Below are 24,484 nucleotides of genomic sequence, written 5' to 3' on the forward strand. Positions count from 1 at the left end.
ACATCTGATAATAAAATTCTTCTGTTTAAAGAATAATAATTTAATCAATATGCCTTTTCTCTAAAAGTATATGATTATCTCATAACGATGGTAGAAAAAGAAGATGGGCACTAAGAGAAGTCTTTGACTGTGATGGTTTTGAATATTAGAGGCCTGGAGTCTCGGAGGAAATATAAAGAATATCAAAATCTCTTTGGAAACATTTGATGTAAGTCTGGTCTGCAAGCCTTTGTTCTAAACCCTGTATATATCTTGGAGTGAAGCAGCTAAGTAAACTTCCAAATTAGAACCTGCTGTTCCACACCCCTGGACTGTCATAATCTTTAGCTATGCAAACATCACATAAACAATTGCTTTTGGAAGAGCTACAGTTATTTAGGTATAAAATCTAAATTTAAATGTTATGGCAGGTGAGTCATATGCTTCCTACTGATACCTATTTTCCAAAAGACTGGTTAAACTCCATAAAACCAAACCAAACAAAAAGCTAGGCTGTACAATCTTTGTACCTTGAAAAGTTCCAGTTTCTTGTTTTAAACAGAAAAGTGGCCTTTTTAGAATATTTGAGCTGAAAGACAATTTTTCATGAGTCTCTCATTTCAGCATGTCAGAAAAGACACTGATTTTGTTCCAGGCTGTCTTTCTAAGGATATTCATACAACAAACAGCCTTGAAGACAGAGTGTCTCCTCTGGAGCAAAGGTTTGTTTACTATCTAGTAAATTAAAGATAATGTCTCCCTCCAGGGGAAAAATCAAGCTGGCTTACTGTCTATTATAAAAGATTTGGGTTCGCTAAGCTGGGGTTGCTCGCCTCTAAAATAACGCATTTTCTGTGTAGGTGTCACCTGGCCTGGTTCCTGATGCCCTGCGGGTATTGGGGCTTGGGGAACTCGTTCAAATACTGATACTCTGGCTATCGCTATTGCTAAGAGAAATAAATTGTCCTTTGTCTCTGACCAAGGAGTCTTGTGTCTTTTGCCAAAATCCGTGAAACTGAGACAGGCTAACTTGTAAGCTTGCAAGTGGGGTCAAATATTAGTCAGTTTACAGTTCTTGAGAGTTTGATTACTTGTGGCTATGGTATGAATTTTCTACAAAGATCTTTTATTATTACTATTATTAGCTTTAGACTTTCTGCTTACATCTGAGAAATTTAACATGATTCTTAAGCCTGAGATAATCCACTGAAGTATTTCTATAAACTCTAACACTAATTAAGTAAACAAATTCCAGGATTGGACTTTTAGATATTTCTCTTAGGAAAACCAGGAAGGAATTGTCTCAAATCTTTTTTGGAAAAAGTCAAGTTCTTAAACATTCAATTACTAAACCAAGGTAGGAATTATTATCCCATGATATGGCTAATCTTAATCATTTTTTTTTTTTTTCCCACTCCAGGGGAAAAGTTGAATCTTGTATTTGTAGAAAATAATGGAAATTTGGAAATGAATATTTTGTCTAACACCATACTTTTTTGTAAATGGCCTTAATTTTAGTAAATTTAAAACATGAAAAAACTTCTTTAGTCATCAAACGAATCAGAGGTGGTCCTGCATCCTCAACTGAGTAGCTTTACTCAGATACAACTTTTGGTCACATGTGCATGAGGTTCCACACAAACACTTCTATTTCTGATGCCCTAGAGATTGACACAGATTCATACTAGAGGAAATTAGGATATGTCAACCCTAGACTAGAGAGAGAGCTCCCCTTCATCGCAGAAGCAGAGAGACTTCCAGAAATTTTTTTTTGACTCATCTAACAAATATTTCTTGAGCCCCTTTTGTGGACCAGGCCCTAGGTTAGGCTCAAGGAAACAACAATGAACAAGACAACGTTTGTGTGCACACAGGACATACAGTCTAAATTAGTTGCACCAACTTAGAAGAATAGACAGTTGGGTGTTTCTCAGCCTAAATCACATCTTTCACCTTTCACCAAAGCCTCAGGATTTTCTATAACACCTGTCTGATATCCTAGAAAGCTCTCTTGACTGTAGGTAATGCAGAATTGAACCATACTTCAAGCAACACATGTATTTTCTTTCGTCTTGACCTAACTGGAACGGTGCATAGAAGGGAGGAGAAGAGGACCATGGCATCATAATTCCATATGGGGCTATGGAGCATCTGCTCTGTCTCTTGATGCGGCTTATAAAAATGCCTGTTGAGGTCAGTGCTGGCATTACCAGAACTATCCATCTCATGTCTAGACCATGGCCAGATATTTAAAAATAGCACTAAAAACTAAGTGTATTAAGTCCATGCCACACACCAGGCACGGCACTAGGTACACTTCATACAAATGGCTTTGTTCAACCCCATAGTTATACTGTGAGGTGGATTAAGAAATTGAAGCCTAGGGAGATGGATTGACTTGCCTGGAGTCCTATACTGTAAGGCTGGGATTCAAGGTCAGGCGGCCTGATGCCAAAGCCTGGTTCTAAATTCACACACTCTGTTGTATAGCCTCAGCAGGCTTTCTGCTCTTCTCCTAAATGTCCAAGCTCATGTCCCCCTTAAGGCCATTTAATGTTATCCTTGATCCTTCTTTATTTTTCTTCATCACTCTTACCTCCACATAAACGTTGACACTTCTCTCCTCCTGCAGTTGTATTATACATGCATTCATTTCTGGCTTATCGCCTGTCCCCACCACTAATTCCACTGGAGCGAGGTGTGGCTCTCATTTATCCATCCCTGAATCACCAGCAATGGGTACCATGCCCAGTAGGTTGTGGGTGAGCAATCCACATGTGGTGGACAAGTAAGTGAGCACCACTTTCTGCCTCTCTTCTCTCTTTCTGGTCACTTCAAGATGCTTTCTTGCTGGAATTCCTGCCTATTTGGTAGATGGCATCGGGGGAGGTGATTTGGTGTCACTTGTCATTCAGTCTTCAGTGTAAAGTTCCGCTTGAACTTGAGAATACAAAGGCAGTTAAAGGATGACAGTCATAGCCTCATTATGGAACTTAATTTGTGACCCTGGACAAATTCCTTCCATCTGCTCCAATGAAAAGATATTAGTCATGAGATGGAAGAGAAGGTTAATTAATTTATGGACATAGGAATTCTTGGATTTAAAAGAAGCTCTAATAAGTGTTGTGAAAAGAACAGTCACACGCATTTTTTCTGAGTTACAGAGGCTATTTTAAGGAGGGCAGCTACACAAGTATTACCTCAAATGAACTCATGAGATAATAACTTTACCCCTTGGGTTTGGGTTCATCTCTGCTTTACGTAAGAAGAAGAGAAATCTTTATGTGGCTCTATGTCCTTACAATGTCAGGACTCTTTGGTCTACCCTGAAACTTGAACCATGATAGAAAAGTGTTCAGTTCTTAGAAGGAGCTAAAATGATCAGGACCACCCCAGAAAGACTGGAGAGTCAAGTTAAGATTTTGAACATATTTTAAAGTGAAAAGGTGAGGCGTGGAAAACAGAATGTTTCCTAAAAGTCCCCAATAAAAGCAGTGGGGTATATGCTGTGATTTTATGTGATAGAAGAGTTTTAGTATTAGTTGCAGAGAAATGGAGGGAAGAGGTTCTTAACCTCTGGCTAGGAACCCCTTCAGCACGCTGGTGAAGCCTACAGATTCCTTCAAAGAATAATATTTTAAATGTATAAAATAAAATATATAAGATTACTTGGTATAAAATTTATGCCCCCTCCTGAATTCTAGATTCCAGGGTGCCCCTATTATTCTAGAGTCAGGGAAACAGAGGACCAGAAAGTAAAATGATGCAGGGCATACACTTTAATCTAAAAATAGAAATACTTTTTGACAAGAGAAACTATGTTGTGATCTAATACAATGAAGGAATGTTGTTCTAAGCCAACCCATATTTTAAAAGATTTAATAAAGATCATTTAATCTTGCTTTCGATTTTACTTTGGAACAGCAAGTACTTTTCCCTTTATGCCCCTGTTTACACAAAGGATTTGCTTCTATGACAAGTAATAAACTCTCTAAATGAAATACCTGAGCAATAATCGCATCAGGTTAATAAGTTTCATAATGAATTCATGATCTGGTATGAAAATTTGCTCTTAATAAAAATCTTCTTTAAATTCCCAATGGTTCACGTCAATTGCTCTAGAATACAGTTTTGGTGATTGAATTGGAATTCTTATGGTATATTTTCTTTAGAAAAGAAAAAATAAACTACAACATGAACATGGACAGAAATGACTAACTCTTAGCAAGAAGAAAAAAGAGTAATTATTCAGATCTCTTTTAAAAACCCTAGGAGAATTGATAGTCCCAAGCCACTGACGTGAATTAACTGCTTGTTTTCCTTAGAGGGAATGTTTGGAATTCTGTTTCCAGCTGCTTTCCTTCTTCCCTCAAGCGTGAATATCCGGATCAGTGCTTGGAACAGCAATTACAGGTTGAAGAAACCATGAGATTAAGGGCTATTTCCCCTTCCTAAACCCAAAACCTCCTTCAAACCTGAGATTCTCCATCTCATTAGCATTGCTTTTGTCCTAAGAGATGCTGAAAAGACTCTCATCTCCACGTGAAATCAAAAAGCAGAGGTGTCCAGAAAAAAAAATCTAGGACTACTTTTAGATACTCTGTGTCCGAAATTCCCAAATAACTCTTTATGACCTGAGAAAGAAATGCCCTAAATGCCTCCAACTTCTTATGTCTGAGCACGTCCTGCATCTTCTCTTGGAGGCAAAAAGAGAAAGAGATTTGTAGAACTCACGCCCAAGTTGAGACAGAAGGGAAGGGGGCAGGGCACAACCTTTAAAAGAATGACAGAGCTGTTGAGGGTATGGCGAACACTGGTTAGAACAGATTAGGCCCAAGATGGTGGATGATTCGACTTCCAGTGGACCTTGAACCTCATTATATGCTCATTATAATACATTAGCATATGCTAAGTGACACACCCACAGGCACCATGACAATTCTGAGGCCAGCCTTAAACAGCCAAAAAGTGGACAGTGACCCAATTCCTGGAAATCTCTACCCCTTCCCCAAAGTAGTTGGAATAACCCTCCTACATATTAGCCTATAAAATTACTCAACTCATTAAAACTAACTATCCCATATTTCAGGGCCTCTTGCCTTCTGAGATGGCTCACTCTGTCTATGGAGCTTGTATCTCCCTAAATAAACCTGCTTTCCCAGTTAGTTCTCACGGCAGAGTCCTCTTGCCTGCGCTCTTGTATCCTTCACAAGCGTCCTATTACTTTGCCTCTTGCTGAATTCCTTTGCGCTGAGAACTTGAGGTCCACTAAGTCCTGTGACCAGGTGTGTGGTTTCAGCTGGAAGATTGTGGGTTTGAGGCCCCCCAAGCCAGAAATTGTGGGTTCAAGTCCCAGCTGAAGTGCATCTGGATTCGGGTCCCATCCGAAGGAATGAGGTTAGAAGACTGTGGGTTCAAGTCCCAAACTGAGGTGTGCGGTTTCAAAGTGATGGATTGTTTTGCAAAAACATGATGGTTTCAGGAGGAAAAGGAGTTTCTCTGACAACCTAGTGTTTCTAGCTTTTGTGGTACTTAGTCTACCCACTGGATAGCTTGACACAGATAAAGAAGCACACTTCAAGATTTTTCCTGTATATTCACCTTAGTTTTAAAGTTCTTTCCCTCTCCTCCTTAGAAACATAAATGTACCCCTGCATGGTTTTCAAACAAATTTACACAGTGCTGACTTAAAGGGACAGAAGGAAAAAATATGAGATGTCATGTCTTCCCTCAAAGATCTTACAATCTAGTAACCACATTCTGGTTAATAAACCAAACAAACATACAAAAGCAGTACAGTATATCATTAAGGACTAAGTTGTGTTATCACATGGTAACTTCCATTTACATCACAATCTATAACATCCAAAACACTTGCATATGCCTGAGCTACCTTGATGCTCACCTATACTCTGTGAGATAGGACAGGTATCTATTACTATGCCCAATTCATGGATTTAGCAACAGCTTCAGAGAAGATAAATGACTTAAAATCATATAACCAATAGGCAGAAAAACTGAGATAAGAACCTAGGTTTTGTGAGTTTTAAATTCAGACTCTTTGTAGAAGAACTGAACTACTCTGCACTAGAAATAACTAGTAGTTCATACAAAAAAAAGACCTTGAAGAAATGGAGTGAATTCATTAAGGAGATAAGACTTTCATTGAACTTTCAAGATAGGAGGAACTTGGGTAGAATATAGGGGGGGAGGTAAAGAGGCCACAACAAATGCTTTCTGTCTCTTGACCTGGATGGGGAGCAGTAGGGAAAAAAAAAATTCCCAGAGAGGCAAAGTATTGCCTCATGTCACAGCGCCAGGGGCATCATTCTCTCTGTATCCCATGTGGAATCTATATGTACTTCTATATGAATGGTAGCCCTGGAAGAAAACTCTGTAGTCTAGGATATCCCTTGGAGCTGTGCAGACACCCTGATGGAGTTGGGTGGGATGATGGAGGACCTTGAAAATCACACTTCTTTTCCCTCTAGGATGAGTGATACAGTTGTAGAAAGAGCATGGACTTAGGCTTCAGATGCCCAGAGTTCTAGTCCTAAATCTGTGTGATCTCAGTCTCTTGGAGTTTCTTGTTTCTTTTCTATAAAAGGAAAATGTAGGACTAGATACTTTCTAATCTTCTTTTGATCTTGAAAGGCGTTTTGATTTTTCTGACATGGAAGACAGTGAGAAGCCATAGAAGATTTGTGAGCTGTGGTGACATGAGGAACATGGTTATTTAGGGAATACTGGTTTGGAGGATGGATGGCTGTGGGAAAGGCCTGGAAGGGGAAAGAACCACAAGAAGAGTCTTCCAGTAATCTAGGAATGAGATCAAAAGGGGTAGACTAGGATGGCAGAAATGGGAAGGGAAAAATGAACACAGAAACCCTTTGTAAGGGAAAATCCAAGAGTATTCAATCATTGACTGGATTGGGAAATGGCCCCAGAACATCAGACCTGAATGACTGGCAGAGTGACTACCCCATGGAAAAGGAAGACAAGTCCCCTTGGCGTGAGGGGAATAGGAATTCAGCATCAGCTTCTTTGTGTTCAGCTGACAGTGAAGCATCAAAATGGAAAAGTCTGGCACTCATTGGGAAAAAGGAACAAGAAGTCACATGAGGCAATGGAAGAGGAGATATGTGACAGTTGTCAGCTCAAGGAAGACAATTAACGTTCCTGAGAAAAAAAATATGAAAGCTTTTATAATGCATTAGCAAAAGAGTGTTTTTTGGTTTTATAGTTAAAGAAACAAAAGCCAAGAGATAGTAATGAAGTGACCTCACCTCTTTTTTAGAACTAGATGGAATGGAAGCTAGTCTTATAGTTTAACAAGTAATGTTTTAATTAAAAGAAATAAATCACAGAAACTGAAGACAGAATACAGAGCCTTTGACCTTCTGAAATATTTCTTTCCAGATTCACATCTATTCTCTTAGGCAAGTTTATCACTCTGGCCATTTTGTACTGTGTCAATTTAGCTAAGCTGGAGCTACATTTCCCAGAATTCCCTTCCCTGTGTAGTTCTGGGAAAGGGCTGCCTAGAAGAGCAATTTGCCTGAGACTTGGAAGGCCAAAGTGACACTCAGCCCTGTGCTTTGGGGGTTGGTGCCCTGGACATCAGTGCAGGTTATACACGTTGTTGTGATCTGCTGGTTGTTGTTGGTATGGGAGAGCAGCCAGTGTGCCCAGATCTCCTCCTCCAACTTCTCCAAGTACCAGGCCAGGCACATGGGCAGGGCTCTGTGAAGAAGGACACCCGTTTTTCTTCAGGTGGCCTTTGTCATCGGAGTTGACATGGTGAGAGACAGATCTGGGTTCCAGTTTCTTCTTATGGATTTCAGTTCGTCCTAGCAAGGTCCCTTGTCTTTGCTCCCCCTGTTCTGAGTCCAGCTTTTCCTCCCACCTGCCCTGTTGCCACCAGATGCAGAGGCCACAGGCTTCACAGACTCCACCAGCTTTTCTTTGTGGCCCTGATGAGTGACTTTCTCCTTTTCCTCCAACCACCCCCTCCCAGACCTTTGCTTGCTCAGTGGCTCCCACAGTTATGTGATGTCTAATCTCTGTAGAAAATGCCTTATCTCGTATCTCTCACAGTGGTTCTGCTTTTCTGGTAGAATTACTTACACTGTCTTCTCATCCAGGCCTTTCTATACCCAGCCTCCCTTTAACTGACTGTGCTTTGTGCATTTCACTTATTCTCAAGGGCTCATTAGCTATCAGAAAAGGGTGATGAAATTTTCAAATGCATCTTAACATTTCTAAATAGCCATCATGATAGACTGGGAACCAACCTTAAAGTGCAGGCTACCATGAGGTCTGGGGACACTATCTGTAGGCTGCTGGTGCCTGGGCTGGAAGCCTCCGCAGTCCCAGCTGTTACCTGAGAGGGAAAGAAACTCCTGTGTTGTTTAAGCCACTGTTATTTTGGTCTTTGTTAGAGCTGAGCTTAGATGCCAACCAATATACACAGTAAACATCTTAATCAAGTTTAGTTATTTCAAGTAAACACACGTCAAAAACTTCTGCCTTCTCTTCATTATTTTCCCTCTCTTTTATCCTCTTTTATAAGTCAGCCTTCTAAAAAAGGTACATGCTCACTTAGCTAGCAGAGCTTCGGAAGAAGAGAGACTGTCTCTAGCTGGCATAAAATGCAGTGGCCCATTTAATAGCCTCAAGTGATGGACAATGATACATTATTTTCATTCCTTCTTATTTATAATATAGCTTCAAGGAGAGGACTGAACTAACAATTAACAATTACTATCAAGACCAACACAGTTCTGCCTATTCTTGTCTTGACCATTTCAGCAGACAAGAGCTGTTTTCATGTGAGCAAGTCACTTAACTTCTCTGAGATTCAATGTCTTCATTTATAAAATTTGGTGAATATTCTTCTTCCCAGGCTTGTTGTGAAGATAAAATGAAGTATTCCAAAGTACCTAAAAACTTCCTAGAGCAGTGTTTGACATAATAGGCGCCAATAAATATGAGTTGAATCAAAGGTTAAATTATATATATTTTTAAATTAATATAGAATACTACTTAAGGAATTCTAGAAGTAAATAACAAACAGCCTCCAATATTTTTTTTCCAAAATGAAATTGAGTTTCCTGAAAAGGGGAACTTTTGCTCTAATACAATAATGTATCAAATGATATCTGAGTGACTTAGGATTTACTTCAAAGTTAACTGAAAACTAAAGAGAAGAAGCATAGCATAAGCTCGGGAGGACTCTTACCATGAATAGGTTGGTTCTGGAAGTTTAAGATCAATGTCTCTCATATTACAATGTATGCCATATCATAAACTTTGCCAACTTGAGAGGTTCTCTGAATGAAAACAAAAAGTGCACCCTTTTCTTAGATTCTTAATTGATCTGTGATATTTCAAAAGATTGTATCAAGCAAATTGATGCAAAAGGAAATATGTTTAGTTTTTTGTTGAATATATAGGGGGGAAACAAGACGCCAGCAAAGGAAATCAATGGAATGATAAATGCCACCTGAACTTTGTCAAGTAAGCAAAGCTTATTGTACTTATTGATATAGAAAGGTTCACAGACAAGGTTAAGTTGTTCCCTGGTACAAGGTAGCACTCATATCTTGCTCTTCTAATAGACTGTAAAGAGTTTCTGAAAATAACAGTTTACAAAAAAGGTGCTTACTCACATTTGTGTATCAGAGTGTATCAGAGCTTTGTGTATCAGAGCTTTGTGTATCAGAGTGACCACATAAGTACTGTTACCGCTGCATGTTATGGTCCCCAAAATTCATATGTTGAAACCCTAATACCCAATGTGATGATATTTAGAGATGGGGCCTTTGGGAAGTAATTAGGTCATGAGGGTGAAGACTTCATGATGGGATTAGTACCCTTAAGAGAACAGATGCACAAGGTCTAGTTACCTGTCTTCCTCTCTCTCTCTCTCTCTCTCTATTCCCCATACAGCAAAAAGTCTACCTCTACAAACCAGGAAGAGAGCCCTACCAAAAACTGAATCTCCTAGCACCTTAATTTTGAACTTCCCAGCCTCCAGATTGTGAGAAATAATTGTTCTCTAAGCCATGGCAATCCAAACTGGTTAAAACAAGTGTCTCACAGGTGCACACCCAACAGAATTGAATCCTGAAAGAATGGTAGAAACCTGTTTCCAGGAAACTGTTCATTAATGATATCTATCATTTTCAGTCTTAAGAAGCAGGGTCAGGGTCCAGGAACAGGTCAGAGAGATCAGAGGCTGATGGTGCTGTAGCGTTTCCTCTATCTGCCCATGCACAGTCCCTTATGGGGAAATCTGTCTACTCACAGTGGGAAAGGAAGGGCCAGCTTCCGGACAGCAATGCTTTAGATCATGTGGTTCAAGATAGCCATGGCCGCTTAGACTAGAACAACCACTTATGATTTGGCACAGCAAAGAGTAGTGTAGATCAGATTCCCTCTTTGGAATTTGAATGAATCAATATCTAGAGAGTGATCTCACATACAAGTGGGAGTAGAAACTAAAAGATGAGGAAGCAGAGTTAAAGGAGAGGCCTCATCAGCCACGTGCAAGTCCATTTATTAATTAACTGAGATTAAGCAGGCCAAACCGCTGATTACTGACCAGAAAGAAGTAGACACTGGGAGCACAGCTCAATCCATTTAACCAAAATCTCCTTGAAGACAGAGACAATATCTGTCTTGTCCATTACTATTTCCCTAGCACTGAGCATAATTCCTGGCTTTTAAAGCAATTTGTCACTTGACAAATATCATTTGAATGAAGAGCTAGGAGTGGATCTCTAGGACAAGCCCTTTCCAGAAACACTGTACAGTGTCTGCCACCAGGATCCTGCACATGTTCATGAAATTCCTTCTCCTTCAACACAGCCTAAGTCTTCTCATTATTGTGAACTTCCAGCTCTTCCCTTTATTGGAGTAAATTTGTCTGCTCCTTAATCATTGTAAACAAAAGCTTCAATATCAACTCTGTAAGAGAGGAAAGTAAGGAGGAAGAAAGGGAGAAGGATGGTGAGGAATGAGATGGGGAGAAAGAAATGACAGGCAGGAGTTGAGGCGGGTAGAGAGAGAATACCCTTGATTTTCAAGCACATCATTTTCTAGTGAGATGTGAAAAAGAGCCTCCGCAATTTCCCTACAGAGAGGTTTAGGCTTTGGAAGTGAGGCTAAAAGATGAAAGAACTACAATAAACAATCTATTCTAGAAAACTCTAGAGTTTCCTCAAGAGAAGTGATTAAACTTTGTCATTGACTGTATCACATAAAACAATCTTGTGGCTACCTCCCTGTAGATAGTTTGTGCTGTGTCCAATGGCAATACATTTACTCCCATTCTCCTGTTAAACAGACAGAGTAAAGCGCCCTGGGAGGTTACTCTGGTAATCAAATATACTTCGATAATGCATCATCCTTCCCGTAATAATTCCTTCTTAATTCCCTTCTTCTTCATTATTGGAATTCACCCACTATTGTGTCTTTAAGAAAATCTAACCACAATTTTTTTTTCTTTCACCTATGAAGATATGGAGGAAAATCCCCCAGTAAACTTTGCTTTCCTAAAACAATATATTCTCTTGAGCAACAAATATCTTTCAAGGTCTGATTCATTCCCAATCAACTTGTGTTAAAGTATCCTCATGTGACAGATAACAGGAAACCAATCCTTGGTTCAATACTAGCCCTGCACATTTCACAAAGTAGATATAAGCCAACCGTCCCTTCCTCATTAGCAAAAACATCAGGTGGCCAATATTATCCCCATCTTGCTTCTAGTAGTTCCACGTATGAGGTACTATAACAGTAGGATGCTCTTACTGGTCAAAAGTAATACATAACATTCACAAGGGGAGAGAAGGAAGAATTAAAAAAAAAAATACTTACTTGGTCCTAGACCAATTGAAAATGCAGCAACATAAACAAGCAAGCTGGCTAAGGACAGCCATTTCAAAAAAGCTGGAACGTCCACAGGGTCTGTGACGATCTGGTATTCAGTTTGGCTTAGTCCAGCATTTGGTAAGGATGCCAAGGTTGTTCCTCCTCTCTTATCCATGTTATTTCTTGTGGGCCTTAGTGAGCTTCTGCTGTGAGAAGTCATCCCTTTAAAGGATTCTCTAAGAGTGTCATTGCTGGCTGACAGGTTACCTGGTCCATAAAACACAGACTCATCCAAGGACTGGTTGATAGGACTATGGTTTCTACAGATATTGGTGAAGTTCATGTGGATGTTGAGATTCACGATGCCCATGGTTACCAATGAAGCGGCCATCACAGAGGAGCCAACACAGAGGAAGGTTTTGCTCCCAACATGGTCTACAAGAAGGGTGGCCGGGATGGTGCTGATGACCTTGACGACCCCAACCCCCGTGGAGGCCAGGTTAGCTGCCTCGTTGCTCTGGAAGCCGACGGACTTCAAAACAGTGGATGCGTAGAACAATATGTTTGGCTGGCCAGTGATCTGTACAAAAAATACCAGTGTTAAGCCTATCATGATTCGGGTCCTCATGTTGTCCTTTGAACGAAACAGATCCCAAAAACTATACTGATATTCATCTTTCAGGGAAGATTTTATCATCGTGAGTTCCTCCGTTGTATCAGAGATGGCTCTCAGCTTTCTGAGAACCTTGCTAGCAGCTTCGTCGCGTCCCTTCATCACCAGAAACCGAGGACTTGGAGGAAGAAAGTACATTGCAATCGCTTGCAAAACTCCCAAGGGAATAACAAGGCCGAACATGTATTTCCAGCCATGGGGAACATTGGCAAATGCGTAATTTGAAATGTAGGCAAAAAGAATGCCAATGACAATCATCAGCTCATTCAGTGACACAAGAAGGCCTCTTCTATGTTGGGGAGCGATTTCTGCGATGTAGACACAAGTGGCGATGGAGGAGAGTGAAATGGAAACCCCGATAGCAATGCGTCCTGCTATCAGAGCCGTGTAAGATAAACTGATGATCAAGACCATGCTCCCAAGTCCAAGGAGGCAGGACGACAAGATGATGGCGGCCCTTCTTCCATAGCTGTCAATCAGGACCCCCCCGATGAGAGAAGCCAGTAGGGCCCCAACGAGGAGGGAGCTCACAATCATCTCCTGCTCGTGGCAGGTCAAGGCTAACAAGGTTCTTATTTGCAGAAGAGCCCCAGAGATGAGCCCAAGTTCATACCCCACCAGGAAGCCACTGACAGCAGCCGTGACAGATGACAGGAGAGTAAACATACCACAACCTATGAGCAGAGAGAGAAGAAACAGGTCAGTTCTGAATCGTGTCTGATGGAGTCTTAAACTTGTCTAAGTATGTTTTTCATAGCACTGAGTATAAACACATATAATTATAGTCAGATCATACACTAACCAAAACATGATTAGATAAAGAAGGAAAAATCCTTTTTCTTTCACTTCTGGGGAGGAGAGGGGTGGAGACATTTAGAACGTTATTTCCTTCTATTTGTGATGTGCTGTTGGTTTTCATTTTGAGCAGACAGATATGCGAGATAAGCAGGTAACAGATGATGAAGACTGAACAAACAAGAACGTGGCTCCTTGCGTCCCGCTGTCTAAGGCAAACCCTCAAGGGCAGGACAGAGAGTGAAGCCACCTCCAGAAGGGCCCCAGGCTTCCCAGTGTGGAAGCTGGGGCAGAAGGAAGCACAGCCACCAGGAAACCTGCCCTCCTGTCTCCTTGGCCACAGTAGGGCCCCTGCTGGCTTTTGCTGAAACACCTGAGGATGCTGAGGGAGGCCGGGGTGTGAGTGCCCGTACAAGGAAGTCAGGGCTGGGTCAGAAAAAAGGAGGGGAAAGTGAGTGCAGGGGAAGGACCTGACAGCTCCCGTCACTCACTCTGAGGTAGGGGGAAGGGAGAGAAGAACAAAAGGGGCTTTGTATTGTTCCATTCTTTTAAAGTTAACATCTGAGGGAAAATGGCGAAATGTTAAAAGTCAGGAAGTTTCGGTGGCAGGTACATAGGTGTTTGCTACGTGTGTAACTTGTCAGAACAGAGAGGAGACAAAACAAAAAGACAGAAAGCAGAGGGAAGAGGACTGGAGGCAGAGGACGCGGTAGTTTCCAAGGCCCGAGCACAGGGAAGCTCGTGTCCTGTTTTAGGGACTACGAGACACCAGGATGTCCTGTCATGTGTGCGGCCCAGCGTCAGCGTGGAGAGGGAGGTGGGAGGTGGCATCAGTGAACCTGGGTGGGCACAGAGGGACATTTCACGCAAGGCCTGGCAGATCACAGGGACAACTTTTTATTGTATTCCCAGTACAGTGGGGTCCATGGCCGCTGAGCAGTAAGAGGGAAGGCATTCTGAGCTCCTCGCTTTTGTGTAGAGACGAGTTCTTCAAGAGGCAAGACTGATCGTAGGGGCATAGTTTGTCACCTCAGTCTTGACAAGAGACTGTGCCAGCTTACGTTTGGCTGTGAGGGGTGGAACTGATGACAAGCAGACAGATTCTAGGGTTCATTTGGAGGTAAAATGACACTTGCTCACGAATTGGCATCGGAGCGTAAGGAAGCGGGTCAGAATCCAAGATGGCTGCCTGGTTGAGCAGCCACTGGGGTGATTTTACAACATCCAGTATCCTGTATGCAGGCTCCTGTACTATATGGGCCACAGACTGACCTTGGGAAGAGGGGGAAGGGACCTGGCTGTGGGTGGGAGTGAAGGGGAAGCGAAAATCAAAAGTTCCACGTTAGACTTACTAAAATGGTTTATTTGTTTTTCCTATAAGATGTTCAGATTAAAATATCAGGTAGTGGGGACTTCCCTGGTGGCGTGGTGGTTAAGAATCTGCCTGCCAATGCAGGGGACACGGGTTCAGTCCCTGGTCCGGGAAGATCCCACGTGCCGTGGAGCAACTAAGCCCATGCGCCACAACTACTGAGCCTGCGCTCTAGAGCCTGTGAGCCACAACTATTGAACCATGTGCCACAACTACTGAAACTCATGCACCTAGAGCCCGTGCTCTGCAACAAGAGAAGCCACCACAATGAGAAGCCCATGCACCACAATGAAGAGTAGCCTCTGCTTGCCACAACTAGAGAAAGCCTGAGCACAGCAACAAAGACACAACACAGCCAAAAAATTAATTCAAATACATAAATAAATAAAAATGCAATAATCCACAATAAAATAAAGTTGATGTATGAGTATTGTGAACACAAACCATTAAATTGAAACTACATCAGCAATTTATCCAGCTAGTCAGAAAACAAATATTTAACGTCATTACACAGCAGGCATTTCCCTAGGTCCTGGGAGACATCTGTATATATGTACAGATATCTCTCTATATGTATCACAATGAAACAAAACAGATGTGGTTCTTGCCCCCTAAGAAACTTAACATTCTAGTGATATCTCTATTTTCTATTATTTATTATATACTCTTTTAATTTTCACATGCAAAATGACTTTGAAGTACTCTCATGCCCTCAGTTTCCACAAATTCTCTTTTCCCATGTGACCTTGAAATCCTCAGCAACAAATTCTTCTACCACAAGGAAATTTGAATCAGATGCTCACATTTGGATAAGAATAGTATTGCTCCATATCTCTTCTTGTCATTGTTCATTTTATCTAAGTTTGATGTGTTGATTAGGGTGTGTGCTTTGGCAACTGGTCTCTAATATTCAGACTGGAGAAAGAAGTGACTCTGGAGAATGATGCACTTGGGAGGCAGGTTGAGTGAGGCATCCCAGAGGGGATTTAGAGAGACAGAGGGTGGCATGGGGATACTGAGTCAAGGACATGGGGGAAAAGATGCCAGAACTGTGTGAGTAGCAGAAGATGGTCTTTGCCATCTTGTCCTTGTCCTTCCCCTTCCTGGTTTCCCCCTTTTGTTGGATGGGAAATAGTGCTTCCCTGCAAAAGAAAGACCCCCTTGAGATACAAGAGTTCCTTCCTTTGATGCTCTGTTATCCTACTGTAGAGAGAGTCAAGGCGGTGGATTAAAGAGGAAGGGGAATGGGGGTGGTGCAAGTCCCAAAGCCAGCTTCTTGTGATCTGGGGGAAATATCCCCTGACAGAAGAGAGACCCAGCTTTTTCTTCTGCTTTCTGGACTTAGCTTCATATGCTTAATTCTTTTATTCAGGGTTCATAGGACACTTACGCACTGGGATGTATGCAAAGGGTCTGGAAACCATCCCGGTTTGCCAATGTCCCTCTTGAGACCCAGCAGCTAGCACTGACTATAATCCTTTAGAGATATAATAAAATTGTCTCCATGTGAACTGACAAAAAATTCTCTTTACAAATGTACAAGTTTTAAAAAATTATATATCACAATATCTATCATCTATCTATCTATCTATCTATCTGTCATCTATCTATCTGTCATCTATCTAGGCAATTTCCCTTCAAAAGCTTAAAGAGTTGCACTAGGACATTCTATGACTCTATACTCACATGGGGCAGGGGGATACCAACACCGGTTATATGCTACAGAATTAAGCTAAGGTCTTCATTTTCTGAATTTTATTTGAAGAATATGTCTTCTCCATTATATACTTTAAGGGCTACTGCCTTAAACCAGCTTCCCCGCTCATCCTACAACTGCTGCTTAATATCACTGAGATTCCATTACAGTCCTCAAGCTCCCCATTCAGGATTTGGAATTCTAATTCAATGTGGAAGGCTAGACCCTAGTGCTTCCAAGATCTTAACCCTGTGACGCCTTAGGACTTCCCCACAGGAAATTTTCCTGGTGCTATTTTACTATATAAATAAAATGAAGAAAGACATAGAGTGGGTTTGGGGTTTTTTTTCCCTGTGTTTACTTTTTGGTTGATGATGATAAAAGCAGGATGTTATCCTATGGATGCCAGAAAGTAGAGATGACTTTTCCAAGAACTCTGGCAGACAACGGGAGGAAAGAGAGAGGATGTCTGCCTAAACGTGAATGGCAGAGTCTGGGGCGGCTGGGTGGACTGAGGAGAAGCAGCCAGCGCTCCAGGAGAGGAGAGGGTGAGGAATCATAATTAGAGTCTTTTCAATAAACATCCAGCCCTGAAGTCAGTCTGCACTTAAAGTTCATGGTGAGGTTCAGCATTCCTGGCCATTTTGCTCATGGTCTTGATTCACGAGGGCCCTTCTTTACATCCCTGTGTCCCCTCAAAGGTGCCACAGGGAATTCTCAGTCTTTTGTGGACATCACAGAAATAGAAACTACCTAGAAACTTGCAACTGGTACCCACAGGCCGCTAGGTCATGCCTACCCTCAGGGTCTGGCTGCTTTGTTAGACCAGCCATGTTCCTTTTGATGTGATGATAATTCCTTAATAAGATCATAAAGTAAAACTGTTCCTATTGAAGATATGATCACAACTCAGAGCCTTTATGCAAATGAGCACTGAGACCCACATCCAGGGCACAAAGGACGGGCACCCCCCCCAGGCTAGGAGGCTGCAGACGCTTTCTCAACAATAGCTGCATTGTCTACTGCTCACGGTGACTCAAATGAAACCACAACTTAACTGGCGCGCACACGAAACACTCCATTTTTCACACTATTTGAGTTTCTGCCTACTTTCTTCTTTCCTTTCTTCCCCATGTGCCTATTATAGGGTAGCTACATAATGGACACACAACAAACACTTGCCGGAGGACTGACTCCTACCACAGACTGGAAAGCAGCATGCATACATAGGTTTTTTTTATCTTTTTTTTCCTTGGCAGGTAGCCAAGTCATTATACAGCCTGACAAACTGTGAAGGCTTCACACATTTAAAGACCTCCTACTTCATGTTTTGCTTGAGAAAAACCTGCAGTGGCCCACAAATGGTCTTAGCATTTGTTCTCCCCCTTCTCTGCTCCTTTTCCCTGAATACCTTTAATTCCAACCCATCATTCAAGAGTCATCTCAAGTGCCACCTCCCCCATGGTGACCACCCTGCTTTGCCACCTTCTGCTGCCCCACTCCCAGCTCCGCTGCACTCCTGCTGTGCACGGAATGTGGGGTTTCAGATACGTGAAGGCATATTATTGTCACTCATTTATTGACCTGTTTGTCTTCCCCTCTTACACAGAAAGACTTTCAAGGCAAGAACCCTGTTTTCTTTACATCTGTATTCTTATCTCTAGTCTTTGGCACAAGATCAGTCCTCAAGAAATATCTGCTGAGTGGATAAATGAATGAATGACTGGTAACAGCACTGTAAATGCCAATCCTCAGTCCACTCTTCCCCATGGTTGGTCCACAAACTAAGGTTAATACCTAGTATTACTTGAGGGTTAGCACCTGGAACTTTATATCTACACAAATGCTTAGCATCTGAACAGCATGCTATCAGCATTTCTATAGCGCTTTCAGCACTGTTATTAGTTAATGTAGCACCACGGCGGGACTCTAAAGTTTCACTGTCACTCATAAATTTATGCTTTATTTAACGTCAGCCCCATGCACGAGGCTTGGTCACGAGTCACTCGGGTTCCATGTTTAGCAGTCTCCTTTCTGGGGACCAGGGTTTCAGGTCCCAACAACAGGCTCAAGGTACCAGTTCTCCAGGCTTTCTGCACCACTGGCTGTTCCTGGAAAATGCCTGCCCTTTCCCGGACTTGTGCTTCTCTTCATGCTCTTGTCCCTCGCGGCAAGGCTGGCCTCCCTGCTTCACAGCCTGGGGAAGCCCAATCGTCTTTGAAGATCCAGCTCGAATATCCAACCCCCCTACAAAACCTTCCAGATCCCCTCTCTGTGGTTAGCATTAATCTCTCTTCTCCTTCCAGACTTTGTCTCACGGCACCCTGGGTTATATGTAGTCTGTCTCCTGCTTAGATTGGGAGCTCCTAGAGAGGCAGGAGTGTTTCCCACACAGGGCCTGATGCCAGAGCTCCACAGAGGCTATTGGATGCCCAAGAAGGGGAGCGCTGGCTTGATTAGAAAGCTCCCTCACATGCACAGAAGGTATGAGAAGACTGTGGTGTTGTGGTGTTTCCAACAGCTGTTAAAGTTTCCAGATGCTGCCTCGGCCTTGGACCATGTGCGGTACGCCCTGTGGTGGTCAACATCGGGCACTATCCTCTCTCTGACCGCTCTCCCCCCCACCTCGTCCCCGTACCCCCGTCCTCTCTTGAACACGCAGTAAAGCTCTGAACGACAGAAAATGTGGCCTTCCTCTTCACCTATTGTTTGGACTTTCTAGGACAAAAAAGTAGGAACTTTGCTTTCTTTCCTTTTTAGTTTTTCAACCCCGGGTAGTACTTTCACAGACACAATTTTCTGAAACTAATCTCCAAATTCTATTGGCTAGGGAGGTGTAAAGAGGGAGAATAAGAGCACTTCCCTGCATTTTGCTCTGTTGTTAACTCTCCTTTTCTGCCTGATCCCTTGTTGGACTTTCATTCTTTTCTTTCTTTCCTTCCTCTCTTTCATCTTTCTTTCAATTTGAAACTTTCACCAGGACAAGTCTGAGGACTTGTTTCTTCTAAATTTGTTTTGCTACTGGTTTTCTCCTACTCAGAAAAGATTTCCTCTAGTATTCTGGGTTTTTTTTTTTTTCCTCCCCATTTGTCTTGGAATAATTATTTATATGTTAGTTAAATTTATTCATTTCTTTTCTCATCTCTATCTTCTTGTTCTTTTTATGTGCATCCTAGAATAGCTTCTCTCATTTATCCTCCGCATCACAGATTTCAGATAATAATTCTGCTCTTGCAGTTTTAGACTCTGACACTTTACACATCTTATATTAGTCTATTAGCATCTCTGATCTCAGCTGGCTCCATCTTCACCTCAGTTTACTCTTATCACCAGATGTTGTCCTCCATCTCTTTTTTCACAGAGTCCATTTTTCTAAAATTATAGAGAACAGAAATCAGATGCTGTCCAAAATGTATTTGTGTCCTGTAAAGAGAAATCTTAAAATGCATGCTTTGCCTTTATATTTAAAATATACTTAAAAATAACCAGATTGCCACATTCTCTTTACCCAGCCCCCAAATCAGTTCTGATATTTTTGACTGCAGGAAACACCAAACTTAAAAAACAAGGGCATTTATTGTCTATTTTGTGAGAAGACCAAGTTGCATTTGGTGTCTCCAAGGATTCACACTCTATCCATCCTTCTGTTCGTGTCTCTTCAGAGGGTTGACTTTTGTCCCCAATCTGTCACCATATGTGCAAGGTGGCTGTCACCGCTCCAGATATTAGGTGCTCTCACAACAAGATTCAAAGGCAGGAGGCAATGGGAGAAGGCTTGGGGCAAGGGGTTATCCCCATGTGCCTCTTTCCTTTTATCAGGGAAGAAACTTTCCAGAAGCACCTTGGAAGATGATGGGGTTCAGGACTTGCTACCCCAAAATACAGCCCCTTGGTATAGTGAATGTTTTAAGCTAAAGAAATTTGAGAAAATGCCAGATGCAGGAAGGTGGTTCTAGCCTCCCCCACGCCCTTCCTCCCTGAAGCAGGTTGTAAAACCCTCATGTGAGAGGTGCTCTCTGTTATACCCAGAGGAAAAGAGCATCCTTAAAGGGGCACCAAGAAAAATTTGAACAAATAGCCTTGCTAAGTTTTCTCTGGTTTACTACACTTACCTCATACTCCTTGACCTGTCATATTTTCATACCTGTCCACTGTTCATCAAATCTAGCATAAAAATACTCAGGCTTAATACTCATTTTGGGGGGGTCTTCATTTCCTTATGAAGGTTCCCATGTCACATAAAATTATATGAAATAAATGTGGATGCTTTTCTGTCCATCTGTCTTTGTCAGTTTAATTTTTGGACTCAGCCACAGGCCTTAAAAAGGTTGAGGAAAACAAAGACTTACCCTAATGTCTCGTTGACAAGAACCAGTGAGTTCCATAGTTAAACTTGACTGCAAGAGAGACTATCTGAATCTTCCAGTTCCCCAGATGGAAAAGACAAAGAAATAAGAAGGGAGTTGGGGTTTTCAGTGTCTGACACACCTTCGTCTAGCCACCCAGTTGCAGTTGGAAACTCTCTTAGCTGGACTTGAAGGAGCAGTTGATATGCACAGCTGCTAGCCAAATTTCTGATGTCCAGAAGTTATTTTTCTGGTGTGACCCCACTGGGCTGAGAAAGGATTTTTTTTTTTTTTTTTTTTTTTGCTTCCACTTTTTGGTCCCCTGACTATGAACAGGGGATATCATCTCTGCATTGTTTAAAGCAGACTGTCATTTTTTGCTTGTCAAAAACAGTACATGCAAAACTACAACTTTTAGAATGTACCAGGCCAGCAGCTCATCTGGGCTGTCTCTCCTTAACACTGTTTTCACATTCTAGAATGCAACAAGCTACTGTCTTTTCTGTTCCGCTAGAGTTGCTGAAATCTTGGAAATTATAGCCCTTAAGAGATATAGAAAGAGAAGTGATGGTGACAGGATGGGGGGGAAGAACTGGACTATGGAGCAAAATCATCTGACCCTCTGAAAAAGCAGTTCTGGGGGCCATCTGTGGAGATGTCATCCTTTGATTGATGAAAATTCTCTCATTAGAGGTGCTGAGTGAGAGTCTGTGGAACGCTAAAATATTACTGCCCTAGTTTATACATTAGGCCCACATTTGCATTCTATTTAGGGGTAAGTTCTAACTCATGGATGAATATACCTGGCTTTAATGCTATTGTAATTTTGCATCTTTGCATCTTTTCAAGGGCATTTTCAATAGACAGTTAAGAGGGGGTGAGTCTTGAGAACAAACCAGCAGCCATTTTACCCAGAGGCCTCTGACATCTCAGAGATTCTCAACGTGTGTGAGTTGTGGTGAGCGAGGGGAATTTGAAAATTGGCAAAGTCTTCAGAAAGGATCTTCATCCCATCAATGGTTCTTAACCATTGGGAGAAATAGGAACATACATATCTGTACTTCAAGATGTCATGCACACGTAGATATGATTTAAAAAAAGGTTTTAATTCAAAGCGCGAGTGAATGCAGAGTAGCTTTCTGTCATTCTATATTTTCTAATCAATAAATATAAAACTGTGAAGACAATTATGTGAGAATTTGAAGTTGTTTTTCTATTTAAAAAGGAGTCTAGGTATTCACATATGGTTGAGAATCACCCCCAGTGCTTTAAATATTCTTTTATTAAGGAAATGAAATGGGGACAAAAGAATATTGTAAAGCCTGTGGATGTAAAGTTCTTAGGGAAAGCGCTTTATTTACTAAAAATGAATACCTGGATGGCCACCTCAGGGTTAAGGGGAAAGCCCGTGGGTCATGTTAATAAAACAGAGGTGGACTAGAGGGAGAAGAGGAGAAAAGGCCAAGAAGCAAGAATTTTCGTGTGTGTGTGTGTGTGTGTGTGTGTGTGTGTGTGTATGTGAGAAAGAGAGAGAGAGAGAGACATATAACAAAAGAGAATGGCCAACAAAACCCAGAAATAAGAGAAATGAAAGAAAAGGTCAGGAGAGTTGGCCAGGTTGTGGGGGGGGGGGGGAGCGGTGGAGACAAGGGAACAATAGTACAAGAGGCCTGTAGCTTTCAGAAGAGTTGATTTACAAGAAATTCCCTGTGGTGGATTTGACAGGAGAATTTTATGAACGAGCCCACCTAATATTTAATTGCACCATAGCCCTCTTCGAATTGTCAGTAAGAATCGACAAAGAACTTGTGTGGATGGGATGTGACTATATGAAGGAAAAGGGCTGTCACCCATGCATGGATTGGAGCAGGGATAAGAGAAAAGAGCCGCTGCAGTTTGAACTGAAGGGCAAGAATCCAGGGGACACAGGAAGTTGGTGCAAAAAGTGATTAGAAACCACAAGACTCCCAAGGTGTACCGGTATCCCAGGTGTGTTTGAGGATGGGCAAAGGGCAGGGGAGCAAGGCAGAGGGCATGTGGGTTTAACTTTATGGGGGCTGGAGCTATTTTCATTTAAATAGTAAAAGAACGGTGATCCCACAGAGCTGAAGGGTTTACAGCCATGCAGGTGGAGTTTTCCAAGGCTCCTTAATTCTGTCACCACTATCATCACTTTCAGAAACTTTTCTTGATTTCTGTAAACCAATAGGATCTCTTCCTAAGAACTCCTCCTCTCACGATACTTATCAAGCAGAGGTTTCATAACACGACCCCTCCTTACATCTTCAGATTCTTTCATAATCCTCCTTCTCCCACTCTGAACTCTGACTTTCATCAGACAAAAATATTTATAGTTTCCGGAATGTTGCACTCTCTCTTTTCCACACTTGTATACAAGCTATTTTCTCTGCTTAGAATGTTCTCTGTACATCTATTGGCCTCAGAGATACTTTCTTGAATTACCTTCTCCATGCTGTCTTCCAGGATCCTTCAAAAACTGGCTGAGCTGCCCTCTGTACTCTACCGTGTCGGGTCACCTCCTCCACTGTTCGCTTCCTGATCTCTTCTCTCTCATCATCAATTGGTAATAAGCATCTGCATCACATGGATGTCTCTGGTTCACCCTTGGACCCAGGGTCTAGCATCATATCTGATTTCTAGGAGACGCTCAATATTTGCTAAACCATTGTCTTGTCATTATTTAGATTCTTATCTCTCTGATGAGTTGGTAAACTTACGGACCCAGATAATGTCTTAGATATCTTTTTCTTTTCACCCTGGAAGCATCCGGCACTGTGCCTCTCACACAGTAGGTGATCAATAAGTACTGCAAAATTAAATGCTCTTTAGTTCAGCTCAACAAACACTTCTTCACTCATTCACGGATTTAACAATTAAGCATGTACTGTCTTGGACACAGATGGCAGACAGGTTCATCTGGATGGACAGTGCAACCAGCACGGTGGTCAATCCAAGCATGATGCTGACACATTTCCTAGGTTAGAAGATGGCGGTACTTATGCCATGTGCACATGATCCCTGATGAAAATACAGAGGAAAAGGCATAATTCCTACCTCCTATGAGCTACTTTCTAGACACTTGCAGTTAGCTCCAGAGCTCTGATAGGTACAAGAATATATATTTTATCTGGGAATTTACCTTATAGAAAAAGACATGTCACATGGAAAATTAGGGAATAGCTAAAACAGAATGCAGTAAAGTTCTGAAATGAGTATAATGGGTACCCAAATTCACAGATCAGATCACGGAAGAGAGCAGGAAGTAGAGACATCAGTGCTAGATGATATTATCATTCAAGTGGGCAAAACCCTGGCTTCAATTTAGGATACTGAGGTTCAGATCTCTGGGCTGTTATCCATGCTACATGGAGCAAGTCACTTTGTTTGTCTCCCAGAGGTACCTTGTGTCAATGCTGAAGGAGCAGTCTGGAGTCAGAGTGCCTGGTTAGTTACCAGCTAGACCCTGACATGTCTCTTAATCTTTCTGTTTCTCTGCTTCCTCATTCCTAAAATAAAGATAATATTACATATCTCAAAGTTGTTAGAATACATGTGATGGAAGAGTGGCTGGTGCATGCTGGTGCTTGGTAAATGTTAGCTAATCCTCTCCTAGCCTCAGTTTCCTTATCTGTGAACTGGAGGTAATTTTACCTCATTTAGTTGCCCACAAAAATCATTCAACAAAGATTTGTTTAGTCTGAATCTATGGGGGGAAATCTCCATAA

The 24,484-nt window shown here is 41.9% G+C and overlaps 1 protein-coding gene across 1 annotated transcript in view; it reads right to left on the minus strand.

Annotated features, from left to right (window-relative positions):
* The window catches only part of SLC2A12 (solute carrier family 2 member 12), a 52,060-nt gene that overhangs the window by 20,743 nt on the left and 6,833 nt on the right, over positions 1 to 24,484 (minus strand). The window contains exon 2 of the mRNA XM_057737632.1: positions 11,863 to 13,203. Coding sequence (XP_057593615.1) covers positions 11,863 to 13,203 — 1,341 coding nt within the window. The remainder of the gene's footprint in view (positions 1 to 11,862; positions 13,204 to 24,484) is intronic.

This window comes from Hippopotamus amphibius, chromosome 6 (genome assembly GCF_030028045.1).
Source record: "Hippopotamus amphibius kiboko isolate mHipAmp2 chromosome 6, mHipAmp2.hap2, whole genome shotgun sequence".
Taxonomy (NCBI): Eukaryota; Metazoa; Chordata; class Mammalia; order Artiodactyla; family Hippopotamidae; genus Hippopotamus; species Hippopotamus amphibius.